At 43.8% G+C, this 17,392-nt stretch overlaps 1 protein-coding gene across 2 annotated transcripts in view; it reads right to left on the reverse strand.

Annotated features, from left to right (window-relative positions):
- UNKL (unk like zinc finger) overlaps positions 1-16,916 on the reverse strand; it is a 246,284-nt gene extending 229,368 nt beyond the window's left edge. Inside the window, exons 1-3 of one of the 2 annotated variants that reach the window (XM_073636797.1) lie at positions 16,760-16,895; positions 11,326-11,529; positions 7,144-7,353 (exon numbers count right to left, since the gene is read on the reverse strand). In XM_073636797.1, the coding sequence (XP_073492898.1) occupies positions 7,144-7,353; positions 11,326-11,381 (266 nt within the window). In that variant the 5' untranslated portion in view covers positions 11,382-11,529; positions 16,760-16,895. Of the gene's footprint in view, positions 1-7,143; positions 7,354-11,325; positions 11,530-16,759 lie in introns of both variants that reach the window. The other variant, XM_073636796.1, reaches the window with a different exon arrangement.
- Between the last annotated feature and the right edge of the window lie 476 nt (positions 16,917-17,392).

The following is a 17,392-nucleotide window of genomic DNA, read 5'->3' on the forward strand; positions in this document are numbered from 1 at the left end:
CCAGAGCAGTGTTTTCCTCTACTATTGTTATAATTTATTAATAAAAAAAAAAAAAAAACACGCAATAACCACCGGTCACTCTGTCCTTGTGCAGGGTGACTGGTCTTGTATCTGCTCCCTCATGTGGTTTTCTGCAGGAAGCCCTTAGAGCCCTTTCACACCGGGCCGCCCATAGCGTCGGCGGTAAAACGCCGCTATTTTTAGCGGCGTTTTACCATCAGATTAGCGGCGCATTTCGCCCGCTAGTGGGGCGCTTTTACCCCCCGCTAGCGGCCGAGAAAGGGTTAAAACCGCACGCAATATCGGCGTTTTGCCGGCAGTATCCCAGCGCTGCCCCCTTTTCAATGGGGAGCAGTGGTGGAGGAGCGGTAAACACACTGCTCCTTCACCACTCCAAAGAAGTTGCTGGCAGGACTTTTTTTCCCGTCCTGCCAGCGCAGCGCTTAGGTGTGAAAGCCCTCGGGCTTTCACACTGGAGACAATGCTGCAGCTGTTTGAGGGCAGATTGCGGGCGCTATTTTTAACGCTATAGCGCCTGCAAAACGCCCTTGGTGTGAAAGGGGTCTTAGAGGATGGAACCTGCTAGGACCCTCCCAAAGCCCGCCCTACTCTCTGTGTCCAACACAGCGATGATGTTGCTGCTGCTTTTACAAGGGAATATCTAGGTTGTAATGGCATTTGGTGGACACAAAGGATTTATAACTTTGGTGTTTATAGAGGAAAGTGTACAGGCAGTGAATAATACTGATTTTCTTGTTACAATGGCATCTGAAAGTGAGTGAGATATATTAAATAGCAAGTTAAAGTGTTGTCAGTGAAGTAAATGTGTTGAAAGCAGAAAAAAAAAAAAAAATGGGCAAGCATAAGAATTTAAGCAATTTTGGCACAGGACAAATTGCAATGGCTAGACGACTAGGTCAGAGCAAATCTAAAGCTGCAGCTCTTGTGGGATGATGCCAGTCTGTAGTGATCAGGACTTAACAAAAGTAGCCAGAGGAAAGAAAACTGGCGAACCGGGGACAGGGTGATGGGCAGCCAAGGCCCATTGATGAACAGAGGAAGCAAAGATTGGCCATGTAGTCCGATCCAATAGAAGAGCTACTGTAGCCCAAATTGCCAAAAATGTAATGCTGGTTCCCAAAGAAAGGTATCAGGACACACAGTGCATTGCAGGTTGTTACATAGGGCCCTGCATAGCCGCAGAATGGTCAGGGTGCCCATGCTGACCCGTGTCCACACCCAAAAGCACCTACAATGGGCATGTGAGCATCAGAACTGGACCATGGAGCAATGGAAGAATGTGGCCTGGTCTGATGAATCACCTTTTCTTTTACATCATGTTGATGGCTGAGTGTATGTCTGTCACTTACCTGGGGAAGAGATGGCACAAGGATGCAGTATGGGAAGAAGGTAAGCCTGGGGAGGCAGTGTGATGCTTTGGGCAATGTTCTGCTGGGGAACCTTGGGTCATGTCCTTTATTGATGTTACTTTGAAGTCCACACCTGAACAGGTCAGGGCTGTTTTGGCATCAAAAAGGGGACCTACTCAGTATTAGGTGGGTGGTAACAATGTAATGGCTGATCAATGTATTTTCATTAAGACCCCTTTCACACTGGGTCGTTTTGCAGGCACTATTGCGCTAAAAATAGCGCCTGCAAACCGACCTGAAACAGCCGCTGCTGTGTCTCCAGTGTGAAAGCCCGAGGGCTTTCACACTGGAGCGGTGCGCTGGCAGGACGCTGAATAAAGTCCTGCTAGCAGCATCTATGGAGCGGTGTATACACCGCTCTTGCCCATTAAAATCAATGGGGCACTGCGGCTATAGCTTTGCGGTAGTTTTTAACCCTTTCTCGGCTGTTAGCGGGGGGGGGGGGGGAACCGCCCTGCTAGCGGCCGAATACCGCCGCTAAAACGACGGTAAAGCGCTGCTAAAAATAGCGGCACTTTACTGTCGACGCACCTCCCGCCCCAGTGTGAAAGGGGCCTAAAAGTTTTTCTGCACGGAGTTCAAGTTTATGGGCAGAGATTTCCCCAATCTCCAAAAGTCAAAAAGGAGCCAGACAACTTATTGACACACACAACTAAAGCCCAAATAACATTTTTGGGTAAACTTGCCCTTTAGTCAGTTTCAGAAACATACATGCAAAGTACAAGAAAGTCTATTGTCTGTACTGCCTGCAGCAGCTGAACAAATGTCAATGTTCATTTTCTAAAAACGGTCATCTAAAATCCTTATGGTTATCCTGCCCCACTTAGGAGTGAACTAGCATTTGACTATAGGCAAACTATTTCCTGTAAACATAAATACGAATATATCACAGCTACCTTCTTTAGGCACTGTATGTAGGCAACAAAGAAAAGCTCACTTTCAACTGAAAGCAACTGGCAATCATTTTAAGGTCCTTCTACACTTACATTAACATGCTTCTGAGTCACTGCGAGTAGATTTTAGTGAGGTCCACGTGTCTTCCTCTCATTAATACCCCTTTCACACGGAGGTGTTTTTCAGGTGCTTTTGGGCTAAAAATAGCGCATGTAAAGCACCTGAAAAACGGCTCCCCTGCAGTCTCAGTGTGAAAGCCAGAGGGCTTTCACAATGAAGCGATGTACTGGCAGGACGTTAAAAAAAACTCCCGCAGCATCTTTGGAGCGCTCCTGCCCATTGAAATGAATGGGCACAGATGCCGAACCGCAGCGGCGCTTTGCAGGTCGTTTTAGTTAAAAGCGCCCTGCTAGCTGCCCGAAAACCCCCCAAAAAATAGCGGCGCTTTGCTGCCGACACCCCAGTGTGAAAGGGGCTTTAAAGCAAACCTATAACAAAAGAAATACAGGGGCTTCCATCGCTGACCTCCTGAAATTGCTAGTTGCTTTATGTCTTTTCTCGATACATTCTGAGTCATGGAACAAGCATGCAGATCTGGAAAAGCAGAGCTTTCAGGGGTCATTCACATGGTGTTAAAAACAGTGCCCAGATGTGTGCAGTGTATAGTTTTCTACACATCTGTACGTAGCAGTATAGAAGCCTATGGACCCATTCACACAGCTAAACATGGCAGCAACAAAGTTGTGTTCAGAGCCACAATTTCTGCAAAGTTTATGCTTCTACATGTGCACACCATACATAAAGCCTACTGGTGGCCATTGTCATCAGCTTTAAAGGGTAACTCCACTTTCTGGATGTAGAAAAAAAAAAACCAGAATTTTAGGTTGTACACCCCTAATGCCCATGAGGCCTACGTGTTTGAGACACAGCTGATTTCACGTGTAGACGTCCAAATACACCAGTTTACTAAACAAAAGATAAAAGGTAAGCTGTGCTCACTTTGAATGCATACTCATGAGCTAAGAAAAAGTGTGTTTAAAGCGTGTGTGTTATTACACAGCATTCTTGAAAACCTATAGTGTGATTGCAAATTGCACGAATGAAAATATGTAAGCTACAGTGGGTATAGAAAAGAATCACCCCCTTTAAAATAATCACTTTTTTTTGCTTTGTAGCCCGAAATGAAGACAGACACAGTTTTTGTTTTATCCAGGTGTATTTACTCAGTACAACTTATACCACGTCAGAAAAATATAAAATAATAAAAAAATTCACAAACAGACTCACCGAGTTGGAAAAAGGATCATCCCCTTGTGTCAGTATTTTGTTGGCCCACCTTTTGCTTTAAATTACAGCCTGTAGTCTGTTGGGATATGTCTCTACTAACTTTGGAATATTTGCCCACTCTTTGCAGAACTGCTCAAGTTCAGTTCTGCTGTTGACCGTTTGTGGAGGACTGCAGTCTTCAAGTCAATCCACAGATTTTCAACAGGGTTTAAGTCTGGGCTCTGACTAGGCCATGCAAGGACATTCAACTTTTTCTCCTTTAACCACTGTTCAATCATTCTTGCTTTGTGCTTTGCGTCATTGTCATGTTGGAAGGTAAACCTTCTTCCCCAATGACAACTTTCTTGCAGAAGGCAGCAGATTTTCTTTAAGAATTTGATGGTATTTTATCCCATCCATTTTTCATTCTATCCTGACAAGTGCTCCAGTCCCTGCTGCACAGAAACAAACCCATAACAGGATATTACCACCTCCATGCGTTACTGTAGGAATGGCATTATTTGAAAGGAGAGCTGTATTGGATTTCCGCCAGATATATCGTTTGGAGTTGAGGCCATATAATTTAATTTTAGTCCCATCTGACCATAACACCTTTTTCCATGCAGCCTCAGAATCTTCAAGGTGAGTTTTGGCAAAGTTCAGTCATGACTACAGGTGGCCTTTCTTGAGTAGCTTTTTTCTTGCAACCTTCCCATACAAGCCACATTTGTGGAGAACTTTTGATATTGTTGTCACATGCACACAATGACCACTCTTTGTCATAAATGCCTGCAACTGCTTCAGAGTTGCTGTAGGCCACTTGGTAGCCTCTCTGACCAGTTTCCTCCTGGCTCTTTCATCCAGTTTGGAGCAACGTCTTGATCCAGGGAGGGTCTGTGTTGTACCAAATAACTTCCACTTCTTAAATAATAGATTTCACTGTGCTTCAAGGCATTGATAAAACCTTTGACTTTTTTGTATCCATTTCCTGATATGTGCCTGTTCACAACTTTATCCCAAAGATCTTTTGACAGTGCCTTGCAACCCATAGTTAGTTGATTGCACTACAGGGACTGAAATGCTTTTCATGCTGAGCTAATCAAAATGACCACAGCTGATCACAGTTGAAAGTCAAATGGCTCTGTATGCCATTGAGAAGGTGATTAACTACATCCGATTAAGTTTACAAGTCATTTTTAGGAGGGGGTGATCCTTTTTCAACTCTGTGATTCTATTTTTGAACCTTTTTTTAACGTGTTAAGGCCTATACACACGATAAGAAAACTGGAAGTAAAATTTCGTACGACAAACAATCAGCCAATTATCTGATCATTAGTATATAATGCTTTCGATAGCCGATTCCGACTTTTGGGACAACAAAACCTGAGGGTGCAGGCTAGAAAAAATTTTTGTAAGTGAACACATTGTCCGATTTTTATTCAGTACAGTTTTCATCTGAAAAAAAAAATTTATAAGGGCAAGACTACGCATGCTCAGAAACGAAAGACTACATTACAAAACAATTTAGTACATTACATCACTTCTGATTTGTATTCTGTCGTACGAGAATTTTTGTACATGGAGTAACCTCTTCGTTTTCGATATGAGACTAGACTGCAACAAAAACGGACGATTATTCATCTGATAATCTTGTCGTGTGTACCAGGGCTTATACATTTCACTTGGATGTTATAAGTTGCACTGAGTGGATAAAACAAAAAAACAGGGGTTGTCTTCATTTCAGGCTGCAAAGCAACAAAATGATTATTTTCTATACCCACTGCATAGAAGCTGAATTGATTTTGAAGATGCAAGCTGTTGGACTGTCGTCCTTACCCTTGATTCACTATTTAGCAAGGTCAGTGAAATGAATGCATATAAAAAGGTGTCCCAACACTTTACCGGGTGCATAATTGCTCCAGTCAGAAACTCACTAGTTGTGAAATGCAGAGGATGAAAAGTCCTGGGGATTTCAATTTAAAATAAAGTCAAGAGTGGCAGCTCTCATATCTCTGTTTAATAGATTCCTTTTAAAAGGAAATATGCTATAAAAGTAAACCATCTGTGTGAGAAGCCTCAGATGTTAGCAGTTCCCCAGTTCAAGAGCTGCACTCTTGTTCTGGGATAGTGATGTTGTTGTTAAGGTGAAAGGTTCAGTTTTACTACCCTGGAGTAGCACACAGCACAGGAAAAAGAATGGCAAATTATTTTTGAAGCTACTGACATCTTCATTTAGCATATATAGTAGAGCTGCACGATTAATCGTTAAAAAATCCTGATTGCAATTCAACCCCCCTCACGATCTTAACACAGCATTTCCCCAGTTTATGTTAAACAAGTGCAGAGCCGAACAGAGCTGTCAAAAGAAAAAGAAAAAATGTAATAGTTTATCAACATCAATAAAGAGAAGCAATGCATCTCTTGCTTCTTTTAGATCAAAGGGATGAACTTCAGTCTGTAAATTAGGTCAGTTTAACCACTTAAAGAGTAAACCTTTTTCTGACACTTGGTGCGTACAAGGTAAAAATCTGTATTTTAAAGCTAGAAAATTACTTAGAACCCCCAAACATACCATATTTATCGGCGTATAACACGCACCTTTTCCCCCTTAAAATAGGGGGAAAACCCAGCATTGGACCGGCGTTATGTCCATCATAGGATCCGGGCCAAGGGGTGGGACTGGGTGTGACGCCAAGTACACAGGAGATCCGGCTCTATTTCGGCAGCGCTTGTCTCCACCTATCCCTCAATGGCAGCATATATAACGGCAAGGCTGCAGCCTGGACACTGAACAATGCTGCAGGTGGGCACAGATCAGGCTGCACTGAAGCTGCAGATGGGCACTAATCAGGCTGCATGCTCACTGACCATTATTTTGCTTCAAAAGTGGTTTATTTAAAAAAAAAAAAAAAAAAAAAAAAAGTTTTTCTTCCTGAAACTTCCCTCTTAAATTGGGGTGCATGTTATACGCCGATAAATACGCCGACATTTTTTTTAGCAGAGGCCCTAGAGAATAAAATGGAGAGTGCTGTAATATTTTATGTCACACTGGGGGTTATCCACTTTGCACTAAAAGTGCACTTGGAAGTGCAGTCGCTCTAAATCTAAGGGGTAGATCTGAAATGAGTGGAAACTCTGCTGATTTTATCATCCAATCATGTGCAAGCTAAAATGCGTTTTTTTTATTTTCCTTGCATGTCCCCCTCGGATCTACAGCGACTTTACTTCCAAGTGCACTTACAGTGCAAAGCGGATTTTCCTTTAGTAAATAACCCCCACTGTACTTGCACAGAGGTCTGTCAAAAGAAATTTTTTTTAGGGAAAAATAAATACACTAAAATTAAAAAAAAAAAAAAAAAAAAAAAAAAAAAACCACCTACACAGTAAAGTTAGCCCAATTTTTTTGTATAATGTGAAAGATGATGTTACACCGCGAGAATCGTGATCTTTATTCTAAGCAAAAAAATTGCGATTCTCATTTTATCCAGAAACGTGCAGCTCGAATGTATAGGTTTACATAAGATTAAAAACAGCTGAACAGCAATAAACTTACTCATCCCCATCTGGACACATTCCTGTGGTTTCATCATATTTTGTACAATAAACATCTGGGCTATAGTTAAATGTCCCATCACGTCTTCGAATGGGTCGGCGACGCCGTTGATTTAAGAAATGCCAGTGAAAACAGGTAAAGGGTCTGTGCTGGGTACATTTGTGTTGTAAAAACAGCGGGCACTGCTCGGTCCGAAATTCCTTCAAATACCTGTGACAAGGAAAAACCAAAATGATAACTGCTAAAGAATTTGCGGTTTCTAAATTCTTCAATGCAAAGCCAGGTGTAATAATGCTGTGCATAACTGTCACTAGGATAGGAATTAGGCATACAGTACAAAAAAAATCATAAATGACCAAAAACTTTCAATGAAATGACTACATCACACAGATTTGGTATTTGTTGATATGGGTTCCTGCACGTGAATATCCTTACAAGCGTTATACTGATTATAAATGTTTAGATAACCATTCTAAAAAGTGGTCGATACACTCGACTGTCAGAATGTTAGTGGGCCAATTTTATCGAAATGCAAAGTTTTATAGAAAAAAAAAAAAAAAAAAAAAAAAATGTACCGCCATGTCGGATTTTTTGAGCCTGAACAATCGATTTTCAACTGCAAAAACAGTTTGGTAAAAATCTACAGTGCATGTTAAAATGCAACGCTGAATCGGGTAATCAATTGACGAAAAATGTACCTTTGTTTTTATCGATCAATGTGTTGATAATTAGGCAATATAACTATCAACATATAATAATAAATTATAAATATATAATAAAAAGTACAATTTGTGTGTTGGGCAGATCTCTTTACCGCAGCATAGGAAGTTATAATTGTGTTTTGATGCACTACAACGCATGTGCATTGAGGTCCTTCTTTGAATGAATGGCACCACAGTGTGCTTTCAAACACGCTGGAGGACTCTGCATGATTTTGTGTACGGTCCTGCACTGTACAGATGTAAAGTAACATCAAACATTGTGCAGGTGTATTTTTCAAGGTTAGGAGCCCATTCACCACAAAACACTTTAACACAAGTAGGCAAATGCCTTAACGCACAAAGGGATATGAATGGGCACCTAAAGTTTTCATAGTGAATTAAAGCTCCAGCTGTTTTCCAAATGAAGGTGGTCATATCTCCTTTCATCACTTTGCAGCTCACATCAAGAAATGTTATGACCCCCCGTCTCTGAGATAAAGGGTTGTAAGTTGCAATTACTAATGTTCACCACCAATGTGCTGTAATCTCTTATGCCCACACACGCCAGTTTACCTCAAATGCCCTTCAGTAATAAGTGCATGTGCTAACCTTTCATTCTTACAGCCAAATAAAGAAAAAAAGAGATGCTGCTGCTAATAGACTGATAAGAAAATCAACAAAAGCTGGACTGAATTTATAAATCACTATAAAAAGGTGCAGTCCCATAAAAACCACCACATAACAATATAATTAACACCCAAACATCGAGTGAGCGCTATTCACAGCAATGAATAAACAGAGTCTATTATTATTATTAGACCTTGAGGCATGACATTTATCTAAAACAACGAGGCCTCAAGAGAGTAGTTAGAGAAAATTATTGATGAGCAAACTGACTGGCCATTTGATTCCTAATATTTGCCCAGCCAATCATCCTTCACAAAATGCATATGGTGAATCTGCAAGAACATGCTCAGGAAAACATGCTCAGATGTGATCTACCTGTGCATCAAATCACTGGTCTCCAGCAAACAATGTAACACTTGTATTGTAGCTGGAAACTACAATCCTAAAGCAGACAAATATTTAAGGCGATTTAAAAAAAAAAAAAAAAAACAGAACTTTTACAAATATTGAACATGTTATACTTACCTGCTCTGTGCAATGGTTTAGCAGCCCTGAGCTTCCTCTTCTGGGGTCCTCTGCCAGCACACTCTGCTGCTCCTCTTCAGTGTCTGCCTTCACAGCAAGTGCTTGCTATTGGGGCAGATGTGAGGGTTCGCTCCCCCATAGACAGACATGCACTGCAGCTCAGCCTTGCATTCCCATTCTCTGCTCATTGGCTTTGACTGAAAGCAGCAGGAGCCAATGGTTCACACTGTAGTCTTTGAGCTTATGAGGAGAGAGAGAGAGCGAGAGCAATGTTGCTGCTCTCGGGCACAGCATTGGATCGATATCAGGTAAGTATTTAGGGAAGCTGCACAGAAAAGGGTTTTTTTTTTTTTTTTTTTTTTTTACCTTAGCCTCGGTTTACACTAGATGTGGTTCGGATTCATTGTGAATTTGCTGCGGATTCCTCACCACATCAAAATCTCAACCCGTTCAAACTAATTGCAGTGTGTATGTCAAGTTAACGACACTCCAAAATCAGTTTGCCAAAACACAGTGCGATTAGTGGGATCGGATTCGATTCTGGTGGGGACAAAAAAGGATCCTGCATGAGTTTGGTGCGAATGCGGTGGCTAAAATCTAACCCCAGCGACACCACATGTAATTCGCACAGGAATGTGCTGCAATTCCTGTGCGAATTACACGTGTCCCACACAGCATCAATGTGAACCTGGGCCTAAAGTGTTTGTAAACCTCAGAACTAAAATGAGAACAAAGCATATCCCTCTATATTGTGTACTTGTCTCTATAAACACACTAAGGGGGTTATTTACTAAAGGCAAATCCGGTTTGCACTGCAAATGCACTTGAAAGTGCACTGAAAGTGCACTTGGAAGTGCAGTCACTGTAGATCTGAGGGGGTCATGCAAGGAAAATAAAAAACAGCATTTTAGCTTGTACATGATTGGATGATAAAATCAGCAGAGCTTCCCCTCATTTTAGATCTACCCCTCAGATTTACAGCAACTGCACTTCCAAGTGCACTTGTAGTGCAAAGTGGATTTGCCTTTCGTAAATAACCCTCTAAGTGTAATTTCTGTCTGCTGCTTCATTCCTCTGCTATCAGCATGAGTCACTTCTAACAAGCTTTCCTGACAACAAGAGAAAAAAAAAAAAAAAGGTGACAGGGGAGTGAGCACCAGAAGACTGAGAGCCTCAGCTCTGTTCCTGTGTGCTCTGTGGAGGGGGGGGGTCCCCTTCCCTCCCCTCCAAACAGCTCTCTTCACTGAGCTCTGTAGAGTGTAATTTCGGCTCCCCCCCCCCCCCCGTTTTTCTGACAACTCAGATAAGCTTAATCAATTCTGGACTTTGAAGGGGCATGGGGAAGTGAAGACTGCAGATAAACAGGTACGACTTATGGAGAAGGATCTCTGTGTTTTACCTGAGGCTTGTTGCGTCACTGGGTATATGCAAGGGTTTACAACCACTTTGATGCAGAGAATGCTTTAACTGGTGGTACGACGCTTGTGGTAAAATTGTACCGTGCTTTTGCATGTTACAGCATAACTAAACCATCAATTTAACAGATTCAAAAATAGGTTACATTCCTGCCATGGCCGGGGAATGTACTGTAACTGTCACACTGGTTGTGCTCTCAAACGTACTGTTAAGCTATCAAATGGCCGGTGTCATAACTGAACCATGAGCTTAAAATCCCATGAGAATACATTTCAGCTCATTGCAAAAGTGCACTCTCACAGGGTTTTTGAGCACCCAACTATCCCAGGAGGCAGTGGTGAGGCATGGTGGCATTCCTTGTGCCTCCCAGAAGCATTTTAGGCTAGGATTGAGGCAAGTATTTGTTTTTTCTTGTAAGTGATCTATTTGTTTACAAATAGCTTTTTAAAGCCACTTACATTGATGGGGAGCAGGGGGCTTGCACAAAAGCAGACCACCTGTTTGGCATGGACATTTTGCCTTAAAAAGAACTTTAGCCATTTTCCCCCTGCAAGGGGTAAAGCAGAAATTCACTAAACTTACCTCCTCTCCCAAAGACTGCAAAGGGGTCCACAGTTGGCATCTTTTCCCTGGCTCATGCCAGGTGCAGGTCTTTGGGCATCTTCACTGGCTGGCGCAGAATGTGCCATGAGAATGGTCAGTCATTACGGCACACAGGGGCCACATGCAGCTCAGTTTACATGCCACATAAGACTTCAAGCAGACAGGTAGGTGTATTTTATTGCAGAGAGACATTGTATGTCCCTTTTGCGATAATTAGCCTGCCTGCTCGCAAGTTTTAGTAAAATGCCTTCAGTTCCACTTTAATTTGAACTTTTAACCCCCTCCTACCTTTTTCAAGTAACATACTCACATGCTCAGTAAATCCTGGTGTGATCCACTGCAGAATTTTGAGTCCCATGCTGCCATCTTCTTTCCTTACATCATCAGGGTCTGGCTGTCTTTTCCAGGTTCTTGCAGCCAGCCCCCTCCCCAAGCTACCCCTTCAGCTACTGTATGGACGCCAATGTCTCCTGGTTCCTCCAGGCTCCTGGAGCAGGGCTGACATCATCCTCGCCTAGGCAAGAATGGAGGCAGAGAGGGAAAAAAAAAGAAGAAAAAAATATGCTGGATTTAGACCTTGTTCACACGGCCAATTACTTGCGTGCGCTGTGCAGGGCCGTGCTTTGCTAACACGACGCTGCACAGGTGTTGTCTACTGGGATATGTGGCTGCATAGACACGGCCACTGTGTCCCAATGTGACATCCATGCGGGTGAAGGTGTACAGCCCCGAACACAACCAGTGAACGTTCAGGGACACGCACCCACACAGATGTCACATTGGGATACAAAAGCTGTGTCTGTGCCCTAATAGACATCTATGGGACTGTCGGCACAGGGAAGCATGCAACACCTTTGCATCCCCATGTCAGCAAAACACATCCCTGCACAGGGCATGCAAGTAATCAGCCATGAGAACAAGACCTTACATGCTTGCTGTGTGGGGAAGAGAGCTGCATGCAGCAGAGTAGTTATTTTGCTGTTAGGGGTCCTACAGAGAGTTGTACAATGAGTATCTCTGTGCTTGGGAGTGACAGGTGATTGTATATGGCCACCAGTACAGATCAGTGACACTGGAAACCGCACATTCAAGTGTTTGTGTGTGTACAGGGATGGATGTACACCTCTGTGTCTGAATCCAGGACACTCCATCCCTGTACACATGTAAACAGATGTGCACTTTATGGCATCCCTGATCGGTACAGACAGCTCTCATTTTTCATGATGTACAGCCCTCCGCCCCCATGTCAACCAGCCCCTAATGTATGTTAGAATCTGTTCACATCACTGTGTTGTAAAACACAGATTGTGTTTTTTTATTATGTTAAAATTCAACGCAATGTTTGTTTTACATGTGTTTTCCTCCCAGATCACCTGGAAAACTAGCCATGAGAATAAAAAAAAAAAAAAAATTATAAAAAAAAAGTGTACTGTGTTTTTTCTGCACTATCATGGACTATAATGGAAGGTGCGATTGGCACAAAATACACTGATGATGCAGCAAGCAGACCTTTTCAAAAGTGCAGCACACTGTACAATGCCCTGTTCACACTTATGCGCTTTTTAGAAACACCCCTCTCAAGTTCAACAAAAGCGCATGCAAAATTGTCCCCTTTAAAAGCAGTTGTAAAGCTACATTTATTTTTTTCCTAAAATAAAAAACACATTATGCTTACCTGCTCTGTGCAATGGCCAATGCTCTCTGCTACTCCTCTTGTCTGAGTGCCTGCTACCAAGCTGGGCCGTGTGTGCCCATAGACTCACACAGCATCACTTGGCCCTGCCCTCCCGCACAGCCAGTGGCTCCCGCTGCTATCTTTCTGTTCTGTGAAACTAGGAAAAGACAACAGCGCTGCTGCATACAGGTCAGCCCTGGGTTGAGAATAGACTCCGGTGTTTAAGGGGGAGCTGGGGGGGGCTGATATTAAAAAGATTTTTTATCTTAATGCAGTGACTGCATAAAAGTAAAGAAAAAAAAACAATTGCATTTAGAACCACTTTATTTGTCTGTAACTGTTCACATCATTGCACTGAGTCTTGGGGAAAAAAAAAAAAAAAAGTGCTGCATGCTGCACTTATGGTGCCCCATTACAAAAATGCACCAACACCACGCCTTCAATTGAAAGTCTATGGGATCGCACCACGCTGCGTTTGAGTCATATGTCAATTTTTTCTCAGGTGACCAGGGATCAAAATGCATTGAAAACACATGCAAAATGCATCTAAAATATAAATGAATTGCGTTAAGACTGCAGTCACACCACAGTATTCTGTAGCTTGATGCTACAAAATGCTCAAACATAAATAAATCAATTATTCTCTATAGTTCTTGTTCACACCTAAACTTGAAAACGCTTGTAACTCAGTGGCTGTGGAGCTGGAGCTTTTTTTGTTGCTCATATCGAGCAGACTGCAACATTTTGGATCCCATAGAATTATGCTGGTTTGCCCAAAGAGCAGGTTTATGTGTGTTTTTAAAATGCTATGTCCACACAGCAACAAGTGATGTCACAGATGATACTGTTCTCTATAATCTAAGACAAAAAGTGGTTGTAAACCCTTACATATACCCAGTGAAGTGACTGGCTGCAGGTGTTATACAGAGATGAAACAAATACTACTACAAAATTTGTACATGTTTATCTGAAGTTTTCTCTTCCCTACAAAGTGCAAAATTTATAAAGACTGTTCAAGCTGTCAGAAAACAGGGGGCGGAGAGCTAAAGTTACTCTGCAGAGCTCAGTGAGAAGAGCTGATTGGAGAAAAGGGACACACCCCCCTCCACACAGCATACATGAACAGAGCTGAGGTTGTCAATCACAGGCTGTGTGCTTGAGATCCTTCCCCTTTCACCATTTTTCCCTTGGGTGTCAGGAAAACTTGTCAGAAGTGATTCATGCTGATAGCACAGGAACGGGGCAACAGACAGAAATGACACAAGTACACACTATAGAAGGATAAGCTTTGTTCATATTTCATGTCTGAGACTCAAATGCTGTAACAAAATGTGCAAAACCATGACACTCAGGTGTGAATGCAGCCAAAATGTTAATGTAATTTGATAAAAATGCAATATCAGTTTTTGAAAAATGCATGCTGTGATTTAAAAGTGGTTGTAAAACCCAGATATGAAATATGAACAAAGCATAGCTATAGTGTGTACTTGTCTCAATTAAGAGCACCAAGTGTCATTACTGTCTGCTGCCCCGCTCCTCTGGCATCAGCACGAATCACTTCTGACAAGTTTTTCTGACACCAAAAGAAGAAAGGTGACAGGCACCTCCACCAGATTGACAGCCTCAGCTCTGTTCCTGTGCAAAGAGGGAGGGTGTGTCTCTTCCCTCCAATCAGCTCTCAGACCTCTCCTCACTGAGCTCTGCAGAGTGTAACTTCAGCTCGCTGTCAAGCTTTATAAATTCTGCACTTTGAAGGCTGTAGAGAGAGGGCTGCAGAAAAACAGGTATAAGCCATGTAGGAGAATTTGTTTAATCTTTGTTTATCAACTGAGGCCAGTCACTTCACTGGGTATATGTAAAGGTTTACAATCCCTTTAGGTTCACTAGTGTTAATGGACATTAAAGCGGAGCTCCACCCAAAAGGGTGGCTGCTTGTCTGCTTCCCCCTCTGCTACATTTGGCACCTTTTGGGGGGGGAGAAGCGGGTACAGGAAGTCCCCGAGTTACGAACACAATAGGGACTGTAGGTTTGTTCGTAAGTCGAAGTTGTTTGTAAGTCGGAACACTGCATTCGTAAGTGTAACGTCCGCCTGTGCGTGGATGTGGGATGTTCTGGACGCTTGTTATGTTATCTGGGGCTCTTCTGGCCATGCAGTACTGCAGTATGGGATGTGTCCGGAGGTATCCAGGACCAGCATGGAGCACAAGTGGCCGGCGTTTGAGGCCGTTCGCAACTCGGGGACTGCCTGTATCTGGTTTTGACAATTTTAGCCCCCTCCTCCTTCCCCCACAGCCGGCCCATTCAGAGCACAAGTGGCCGGCATTTGAGGCCGTTCGTAAGTAGGAGTCGTTCGTAACTTGGATGTTCGTAACTCTGGGACTGCTTGCATCTGGTTTGGACAATTTCGGCCCCCTCCTCCTTCCCCCACAGCCGGCCCATTCAGAGCACAGCGTACTTCGCACATGTGCAGTAGAGAACCAGTTGTGAAGCCGTAAGGCTTCACTGTCGGTTTCCCTTAGTGGAGATGGCAATAGCGGATTGAAAAATTGGCTTGGGTGAGGACACTGCTGGATCCCTGGACAGGTAAGTGTCCTAATATTAAAAGTCAGCAGCTACAGTATTTGTAGCTGAAGACTTATTTTTTTCTGAAGGAGCCTGGAGTTCCTCTTTTAAAAATGCAGCGCATAGATGTGAATGCTTACATAGAACTAAAGCCTTGCACACATGATGAGAGTATCGGACGAACTGTCATGCATTTTTTTTTTTTTTTTTTTTTTGCACGCTCGTCTCATATTGAAAATGAAGAAGTTACTGGAGTTACGAAAATTCTCGCTCGACAGAATACAACTTCAGAAGTGATGTAATGTATTCTTTAGTTTCCGAGCATGTGCGGTCTTGATCGATTGATTTTTTTTTCCAGATGAATTCTGCATTGATTAATTGAAAATCATCTGATCTGTTATCACACGTGAAAAATTTTTCTTGTTTGTCCCATCGGATAAACTGTGGTGATCGGCTCTCGAAAAAGCTATATACTGAGGATCAAATCATCCAACGACCATTTGGAAAGCGGTATCTTTCATCCGATTTTCTCATCCTATGTACCAGACATTAGGCCCTATTCACACACACGGCGTTTCCAGAACATGCAAAAAGAAAAAAACCAACGCATTTGCCACCCATATTGCATATCGCGCTTGCAGAGCAGTTGACAGTCAATGGTACCCCAAGCGCGGTTATCAGATGTGCGCTGAAAAAAACAAAAAAAATAAAAAGATGTTGCGCTCCACATCCGGAAAAGGTTCTGGCGCGTCTTTGCTGCGTGTGGGGTAGCCTATTCAAGTAAATAAAGTGCCCGATACGCAACGCGCAAAATGCATTCCCGATACGCAAAGATGTGAAACGCGGCAGGGATTATTTTACGTTCCCTTTTGGCGCTCTGAGCAATAGCGTTTCAGCACACAGATGTGAACGGGGGTCTTACCGTAGTGTGGGGGAGGTCAGGTGACCCCATAGGGGTATTGTAGGGTGGGGGGTCACTGTGGGAAGTTGTACCCATAGAGAAGTATAGGGATGGGGTCCATCTGTGGGGAGCGGGGTCACTCCTCCTGTCTGGGGTGCAGCGATGAGAAGAATAGGGGGGGGTACACCTCGCCGTCCCCCCGGGGTGAGGAGGCGGGAAGGAGACATGAGGGGACCGGCGGCCTTTTATTTACATGGAGAGGAGGAGGAGGCTGAGTGTCCAGGAATGAGCCGCCGCCGCTCGCAGCGCTATTCTCCAACACGTCTTGCGCTAACCTGAGGCGCCGCTCCGCTGTGTGAGGGGGAGAGCTACGCTACGACACTGACGTAACGGCTACACACACACAGACAACGAGCGGGAGGGAGCAGCGGGGAGCCCCGCCGCCGCCTGCACACAGACAGAGAACGGTCACCACACCAGCCGTGGCGCCATTTCCCCGTTAAGCTATCATTGTATCTTGCTGTTGCAAAAAAATAAACAAATAAAAAAAGCTGCAGTAGCTGCTGAGGATAAGCCGACCCGCCCGCCCCGTGCCGCACACTTACGTGTAGTGAGTCGGTTTCTCGGTCTGCGGTGACCCGCTCAGCGCCGTTTTCGAAACCGACGGCATTTTCAGTCAAAACAAACATCTACGCATGCGCGGGCCTCCAGGAGCCAAGGGCTCACTCTCCCCCCCGCCCTGACTGAGGGACACGCCCCCCAGGACACGCCCCTCCGTCTGACAGAAGCGTCTCGGCCGCGCCCCCTCTTTCTCAGTGACAGCTGCTAGCCAGCCGCGCCCCCTTCTGATAGCCCGCCTCTCGGAAAAATTCCCCCTATGACAGCCTTCTCTAGGACACACCTCCGCATGGAATGCTCCGCCCCCAGACGGCTGTGTTTCCTCGGAATGTAGAGATCGGATAGGCTGCTCGGGTCCGGAGATGTGCAGCCCGAAGTCTCTGATCTCTCTATACATTTCCTACATAGGTCACTGATCATCGATTGGATCGAATTCACGTGTGCTTTTCTTATTTATTTGTATTCAACAATGAAAGCCACCTCAATCCGACCTCCTCCACTAATGAGGTGGGCGTGTTAGGTAGGCTCCTCCTCTGGTTACAAGCCCCGCCCTTTGTCCTATGCATGCTACGCCTCCATGTCCCCCGTAAAACAGATTTTCATCCCTCACTTTACAGCCT

The sequence above is a fragment of the Aquarana catesbeiana genome, linkage group LG06 (genome assembly GCF_042186555.1).
Source record: "Aquarana catesbeiana isolate 2022-GZ linkage group LG06, ASM4218655v1, whole genome shotgun sequence".
NCBI classification, from domain to species: Eukaryota; Metazoa; Chordata; class Amphibia; order Anura; family Ranidae; genus Aquarana; species Aquarana catesbeiana.